The sequence below is a fragment of the Dreissena polymorpha genome, chromosome 14, assembly GCF_020536995.1.
Source record: "Dreissena polymorpha isolate Duluth1 chromosome 14, UMN_Dpol_1.0, whole genome shotgun sequence".
Classification (NCBI taxonomy): Eukaryota; Metazoa; Mollusca; class Bivalvia; order Myida; family Dreissenidae; genus Dreissena; species Dreissena polymorpha.
In genome coordinates, this window is record NC_068368.1 from 11,397,831 (window position 1) to 11,406,031 (window position 8,201).

The 8,201-nt window shown below is 33.2% G+C and overlaps 1 protein-coding gene across 1 annotated transcript; it reads left to right on the plus strand.

Annotated features, from left to right (window-relative positions):
• Positions 1-2,401: 2,401 nt before the first annotated feature.
• Positions 2,402-7,917, plus strand: LOC127858686 (uncharacterized). Its single transcript, XM_052395913.1, has 8 exons — positions 2,402-2,408; positions 2,685-2,698; positions 3,341-3,766; positions 4,667-4,823; positions 4,921-5,133; positions 6,335-6,429; positions 6,615-6,749; positions 7,487-7,917. Exons 1-8 carry the CDS (start codon positions 2,402-2,404, stop codon positions 7,526-7,528), a joined length of 1,089 nt encoding a protein of 362 aa, XP_052251873.1. The 3' UTR covers positions 7,529-7,917.
• Positions 7,918-8,201: the final 284 nt, after the last annotated feature.

An 8,201-nucleotide genomic window follows, 5' to 3' on the forward strand; every position in this document is an offset into this window, starting at 1 on the left:
AGTCTATTAAAGAATCTTAAAAGTTTAGAACTATGCTCTGGCGCAAGAAATATCTACATCTAAATTGCCCCATTTGCTGTGCAACATTTAAAATAAATTCAAACCAATACATCATCCTAGAGCCTTAGATAAATAATCTGCCAATCCGTTTTGTTCTATCGGAATCCCTTCAACTTCTAAATGATTTTTCTTTTTCGCTGTGAATTTAAACGTGTTGATTGCTTAATAATGTAAATTCTTTTTCATAGAATCTTTTCAACAACACTACAAACTCCTGACTGTCTGTAAATCATAGCACATCAAATTATGCTCTAAAACTCTGTAAACTTAACAAAGTTAAGCCAAGTATAAGACAGTTGTGTCTGCTCTGACGTCCACGACCCATGCATCATTCCATTCACCTTGCTTACGTCATATACGGCATAAGACATAGCAGATGCATTCCTATACTATGTTTGAGCAAGCGGCAGTAGTAACAGCAATCTTATTAAAGCGAATTGAGCGTTTTTATCCAAATGTTTAATTTTCCCAGACTTTTGAAAACGTTACGTAAAATGCCACGATCGCTATTTTGCAACATCGATACTTAATTTCTTATTATTATAGGACCTACAAGGTCAATAACAATACTAATGTACATAATTTGACCTATACAATAGCTACCTTTCTTACTTGCATATGTTCAGAGCCTGTTAAAATCGTGATGGTATTCATAGCCTTGCTAATTCTTCTTTTAGGAATTCTTATTGAAAACTCTCTCATAATTAAAATTATTTCCCATCCACTATATTTCTTGCACTTGTTTCCAGTAACATTTATCTACCGTCAGTATAAACATAGAGAGAAGCAAATCTTGCTTTATGTCCGATGCAAGCTGTTTGTTTTGTCTGCTCATAATTATTCTGTGTTCTTAAAACTCATCCACAAAAATTAAAACTCTTAAAAAGGAAACCCAAGATGAGTTGTTTGTTCAGCAAATATATTCACAAAATGGTAATCAGAATGGATACCAAACTTTATTTTAAAATCCAATTCTTTAAGAAACATCTAAGCTTATCTGAAATTGTCTATTTTTGCAGATTTCTTTCATACATGTTTATATACTCATCTCAGATCAAGAATGAGTGTCTTTTTATCATATATTTGAATGGAACATATAGCGGATTAACAACACGAGGGGGGGGGGGCATAAGTTATTTCTAACAAAACCCGATCTAACAAATCTGTTATTTCTTTACTAACAAATGCAACATTATCACACGCTAATTTATTGCTTTTAAGCGATTCTTTTTTGGGTAAAGAATAATATAGAATCTTATAACTACGTTCAATAAAATCAATAATACATTGATTTTGCAGCAGTGTTTTTCCAAAATTGGATATATTCTCTCAATGTATTTTTAACAATAACTTCTGTCTGACCTTGCGCGCAAATTAAACAATCGTTATTAAATCTTGCATTTTCAAACCACACATTTTCTAATTGTAATACCCATCTTTATACTCAGAATTTTTGCTCTCGGGTGGGGTCGCCTCAGTGACATCACTACTTCCTGTCCTGGGCCTTCGCTCGCTATTCTCTTTTGGTGGTGCAAGTCCGCCGGAATTGTCCGACCTTTCCACACGCGAAGCATTGACCGAGCTGGGGAATGCATCCAGAGTTGCCGCGAAAAAACATTCGACGGTGTGGGCCTCTATGGTAACGTTTACGGCTCTGTCATTAGAATTATATTAAAAAAGAACAAAAACACAAAACGGTAAACAGAATACACAGACCACATAGTTTAATGCATGTTTCCTGTTTTTGTTATAATTACAACTTTAACAACAGACACTATTTCTTTCAAATATATTAATGTCTTCAGAATTGTAAGATGCGGTTCGGTCCGTGTCGTCCATTGTGTATACCGTAGCCAATAAAATAACATGTACACAATGCGAGTTCCCAAGGCCGAATGACTCAAACTTACCACTGTTCACTTATGCACGAATATCATCGTGCTTCTACAGCACCCCCTAGTGTAAAATACATACTGAATGGAACGTAATTTTCGTCTCATTAAATAAATTCCAAACGCCGAGAATTATATTTGTTACTATGGGTGAATTAATCATAATCACAGTTTCATATCCAGTTAAGACGATAATTTAATTACTCGCAAACTTTATAAAGTTATAAAAACAATCAAATGAAGTGGCCACACCAGGATACATTGTAGCTACAAGTTATAGAGTCGGTGTCAAATCTCAACAAGAGATCATGTCATGTATGTTTCACCGTACTTTGACGCTAACCTATCCAATGTATTGAACTAAAATACACTTTGATACTTGAAGGTACTGTTAAATCTTAACGCTGGATATAATCTTATGTTAAATAAACTCAGAGGAATACTTTAAAATGGCAGGTATGCGTACAATATTAATTATCTTAAGTTTTAAAGAAATCCTTGCATTATTGAGTTACATTTATTATAAAACGACTTAATATAAGTGCGATCTACATGATCAATATGGCTGTTAATCTGATATTTCTTGTAAAACCATGTTTGCTGAATATTGGCTTCTTGATTTAATAAGTAGCGATACAAAAACTGGTTGATAGCTTGCATAAATTAAATGAACTTTTCATGTTGCATTGTTTTTAACATATTATATAATATTATAGTGTTTCTTCTTTGCAGGGTCTGCATCACAGGTATGACATTACATATATTTACAACAAAATGTGTTACACCATTGTGAAAGCAAATAATAGTTGTACTTGTTTATATTAACACAAGATAATTAAACTATCTCCAATGAATACGTATTCGTTGTTTAATATATAGTATGCGTGTGTATTTAAAGCCACACACCTTGAAATGAAATACAAAGCATATTCAATTTAAGTATAAATTAGAAACATATTGTATCTATGCCATTTAGAATATATCTGGTGGTTAAAAGGTAGAAATCAGTCTCTAGTGCGCTTTAAAACTTAAAAATAATCGTGTTTGCCGAAATGGATGCATACGTCTAGACATTCTACTTTCGGTTTTAAAAGCGGTACCGTTTGAAAAATTATAAATTACTTGCTTTCTAGGCTATAGATTTAATTTTATCTATCTCAATTAGAATATATCGGGTGGCTACAAGGAAGAAATCCGTCTTTGTTTGTGCTTAAAACTTAAATATAATCGCGTTTGTCAAAATGCGTATGCATATAGAAATCCTACTTTCGGTTTTAAAATTAAAAACATAATAAATTACTTGCTAACTAGGCTATATATTTAATGACGATTTTGCACACTTTCAAATTGTATCTTTATGTATTAATTAACATGTACTTCATTTTAAGGTGTGCGGCTTTAAGCAACTAGCAATAAATGGAACCAGTTACAAAGATCTGTCGCTTAATCTGTCTGGCGATGACGACATTAAGAAAGCCTTGAGAGAACTTGAAGAACTTTCACGGAAATGCTCGAAAGACTTCCGTAAAATTATTGGAAACATGAAAGAGTGCGTGTTGCTGGAAAAATCTAAATTAAATCGTTTTTCTACTATAACAGAAGTCAATGTGCAAAGCATTTTAGACGTTATATCTTCAATGAATGACATGGTGCAAGTCAGTGTAGAAGACTTCAACGGAATCGATAAAACAACAAAAGCTTTAATGACAACCTGCACATTGAGAATTGTTCAGAAGCAAAATTTGGCATCCAAAAAAGAACTTGAACAAACAAAGATGGAAAATCAACTAAAGGAATATGAATGTAAACTAAGGGTAAGTAAATACGTGATATTTTAACAGGTTTCTCAAACTATTTAACAAATTACTTTTAAGTTCATATCACATTATGATCATTTTCGAAAAATATATTAACAATGATTGAAATGCTTGTGTAACACCATGTTTAATAAATAAAGCCCTATTTGTTTTATTTTTATTTTTATACCGTCATAACTCAGATGAAATTAAAACACATGCAGGCAAATTGGTCCCATCAAGATTTAACTCTCTGACTTTCTACTTAGTACTTAATGAAGTTGGTTTTATATGCGCAATAACGTTCTTATATGCCAATTATCGGATGGTAATATCAGTCAGGACTTACATTCTGTAATATTTTTTCTGTTCAATATTTTAGTATTTTTAACAAGTTGTTTGAATGATACCATATTTCGATACGGATTGACGATACATACCTGGAATAAAGCATATTGGAAATTACTGTTTTACTGTTTGTCGAAACCCAAAGACATCCTAGATCTGGAAAATAATCCATGCATTCGATTCAAACAAGCGAAATAACAGTCCTGGCTAAGGAAAATGTAAAATAAATATGCTTATTTATTGAGGGTTATCAATCGGAAATGGTATAATACTAAAGGGTTTGTTGACGCTTTTCGTCGAGTATTAAAATACGCTTATTACTTCAAAAGTACGTTGTTGACTTCGTAGCCTGAATTGTCCAATTGCTGCCGGTATAATTTTGCCTCTGAATTTCCCGGGTCCGAAAACAGTTAGAGCAATTGTATAATTGTTGTTTTTGTGTTGTTATAATATTATTCCAAATATTATTATTTTCTTACAAAAACATTAATTGACATTAAAACAATACGAAATCTTTTAATGACTTCTGTCAAGCATTGAGATTGTTGTGTACACTTCGTTTGTGTTTAGTGGCTGGAAGCTGAAATAACACAACTCAACAGAGATGCAGATGAACTGTTAAACAGAGCTTACGAACTGGACAATGAAGAGAAAGAAAAAGAAAAAAGGGCTGGAGCAAGTTTTCTCTTTGGTACTGTTCTAGCAGTAGTGACTGCACCGTTTTCGGGTATTTATACATTTTTGCAGCTTTTCTAACTTGTAAATTAAAGAATGAATTGACGTGTTTTAATACTAGAAACTAATACTTTTAAGCGCTTTTATAGCCGGACTAAGCTTGGCCGCATTGTCTGTTGGTGCCGCCGCAGGTGGCTTCAACCTTACCAACGCATCAGGGTGCCGTTCAGGCGCTAAAATAAAGAGGTCCTCTGCGGAAGAAAAGAGAGACGAATCGCGACAGCTTGAAGCAAAGAAATCATCGTTGGAATGCGATATGGCAAATAATAAAATAAGCATCGACAACTTAAGACGTGAGATTGGTGAGTAACTCATTTCTTAAAATTAATATCTTAAATAAATATACACATATATGTATTTATGAAGAGATAAATATTAGTAATATGTCTTCAGCAAATTTAACTGGTCTTGAAATATGACACGGCATTTTATGTCAAAGCATGTGTGAAAGAATAAGGCTGCGTTGTAGGGTAAAGATACTTCTTCAAACAAATATTCTTAAATCGTAACAACGAAACGTTTTAGTTCAATGCAATCACGGGAATAAAGGGGAATAAAAGTATTCAAAGACGGCTTTGTGTTTGAGCTGCATCTTTATATACTTTGTAAACCAGTAATCGTAAAAAAGAATATAGAAACAACACCATACCGTTTTGCTATATGGATTTGCTATTCATTAAAAGATGTTTACTCACCACGTGCACACACATATACGTCGTAGCAATGTATATACAACAATATCACATTTGTCGATATAAGACTGAACTTACAATAGTTGAGTAATCTTGATAATAATTTCATAATAAATGCTTTCTATTATAATTAAAATTGTTTAAACTAAGCATAAAATATTTAATAATTCAATTATAAGTGTGTCGTGTTTACATAATTTTATAAAAGTCATGGTTTCATAACCAATAAAATACCAATGATACATTTAATTTGTTCGGATCTTTTAATACCGCATTTAAATAAAAAGGCATTATATTAAAACTCAAGAAATTTAACCTTTTATCTAAACAAAACAATTAGTTCATTTGCGTTCCTGTCTACCAATTTAAATTTTATGCGAACAAACGCGTATATGGGTTTTTAATTTCTACCATATATCAAGATTGTGAAGCATTGAGTGCGGACAGTAACTTTAAAAAGCAAAACTGATTTTTTTTTATTTCAATATAACAATTGAATAATTGTATCCCTTAAACTAGATTGAAATAATGGCATATATGTTTTAATTCCGACCATGAAACCATTGGACACACTTTGAGTCACGACCGTCGAAACAGCACAAAATAGCATTAGCATCATTGTCGTCAAGATGCAAACATAGTTCTTCTTTATTTGCCAAACGGTTTTCTTGCTGGCCACGATTAGCCTTGTAATAAAATATTTGCTGTTCTCGTTAGAATGACAATACTTACAATAAATATCGCCGTTTATTACCTCCATGCATATCTCATAACAAATTTACAGAAATTACAATGATTTGCTTTTGTACAGGAACCCTACTGTCGGATGAAAAAGTGCTGAAGGAATTGGAAATGGGGACGAAAACGTATCTCAACGTCCTTTTTGAAATCGATAAAAATCACAAGGTACATGACACTGGATTTATTTAATCAATCAGTTCCACATTGAACATAAATGTATATTGTTTGAAATCACGGGAATATATAATTGTCCATAGAGCAACACGAATGATATGTCTTCCTTTGCATTAGTAATTTTTTGCAATGTGTAATTATATTTATTTTAATTTGCATTGGTTTGTTTTTTGCAGCTCATAAAGCAGCTTTTAATAACGCTATCTTTAGAAACAGAGTCATTCCAGATGGAACAAATACTCAATGAAGGCGAATACGAAATAAAAGAGAAAACAAACACGGGTTCGAATGAAAGTTTTCAGATGTTGCTGGTATGTCAACTGATAAGCGTGGTTTTAAATATTAAAAATTGTATTGGCCATTAACACAGCCCACTTCCCATTTTGGCTGTTATTACTTAGAATATGTGAATCGTATAATAAGACTTATGTCTTAACTTGTGTACAGGTATTGATAAAGTTAACACATTTCGGATGTTTTCAAAACGGTATACGATTTTAAAATAACATACTATTTTTAAAATCTAATACGAATGTAATTGACTTTACGTTAAAAACAATTACATTTACAATAATGCATGTTTTGTTTGTATTGAAATCCATAAAAACACATCGAACCCCAGAAATAAAATGAGCAATATAATTAATTATGAATTCGATTCCGCTATAATAACATTACTCAATGATTCGATAGACACGAAAGCAGCTGACACCATTTTTTTAGGGCGCGATAAAAGAACATACACGTATCAGCTTTATTTACAGATTTATTTCTTGTTACACTTTATTTCTAACATTCCGAATTTAATAAACTCTAAGTTCGAAGATATAAATTCCTCTCATTTAAATTGTATTCTCGTAGGTCACACATTCGTTTTTGAGATAATTTATGCACGTGTTGAACCGTGTTATACTTGGTCAATATAATACTGTAATATCAGCATGCATATAGTTCTTCATACAAACAACAGGTCTTGTCAAAAATTTCGGTGGATATGATAAGTGCACATACTATAAATTGGTAAACACATTGATATCTTTTATTTTAGGACGCATGGGATTCATTGAAAATTACACTTGATGACTACTAGCGATACTGCAATGGAAGAAAAAGAAGAGAAGAAATAACAATATGCTGAATGCAGAGTCTGTATCGCTGGTTTGAATCAAGATTGGAGATTCTCTGAAAAATTAGTTTTTCTTTAATTTTGGATGTCAACTAAATATTGATTAAAGGCGTGCAATTACAGAGGGGGGTAATCACGTGACAAACAAGATGGCGACGTCCATGCCGAGGCAGGTTTTTTCGTCGTTAAATACCCTTTATTAATTGTATTGTTTTTTCTTATTCCGCTCCCTTTCCAGCCATATTAGGAAGAAATAAACTGGCTTTTATCTTATAGTAATATTCGCTATATATCTCGACTTTACTCGGTGCATAATTTCTTAGCGGGATGACCTAATTAGGGCTCCATTAAGAAAATGTCAGTTTGTAAGAGGTTCGATAAATGTTAACATATTTGGTGATCCAAAAGACGCGAGGCGATGGAGCGCTAGAAGCGAGAGAGGAGCGCGGAGAGAGCGCAGAGAGGGAGAGAGGAGAGAGAGCGAGAGAGGGGAGAGAGGAGAGAGAGAGAGAGAGAGTAGAGAGAGCGAGAGACGAGGAGAGAGGAGAGAGCAGAGAGAGAGAGAAGGCGAGGAGAGCGAGAGGAAGAGAGAGAGCAAGAGAGAGAGCCGCACGAGCGAGATAGCGAGACGAGCGGA

Coding starts and splice junctions, on each gene's coding strand:
- LOC127858686 (XM_052395913.1), top strand. Junction 3,767..4,666: donor AATATGAATGTAAACTAAGG/GTAAGTAAATAC, acceptor GTTTGTGTTTAG/TGGCTGGAAGCTGAAATAAC. Junction 6,750..7,486: donor AAAGTTTTCAGATGTTGCTG/GTATGTCAACTG, acceptor CTTTTATTTTAG/GACGCATGGGATTCATTGAA.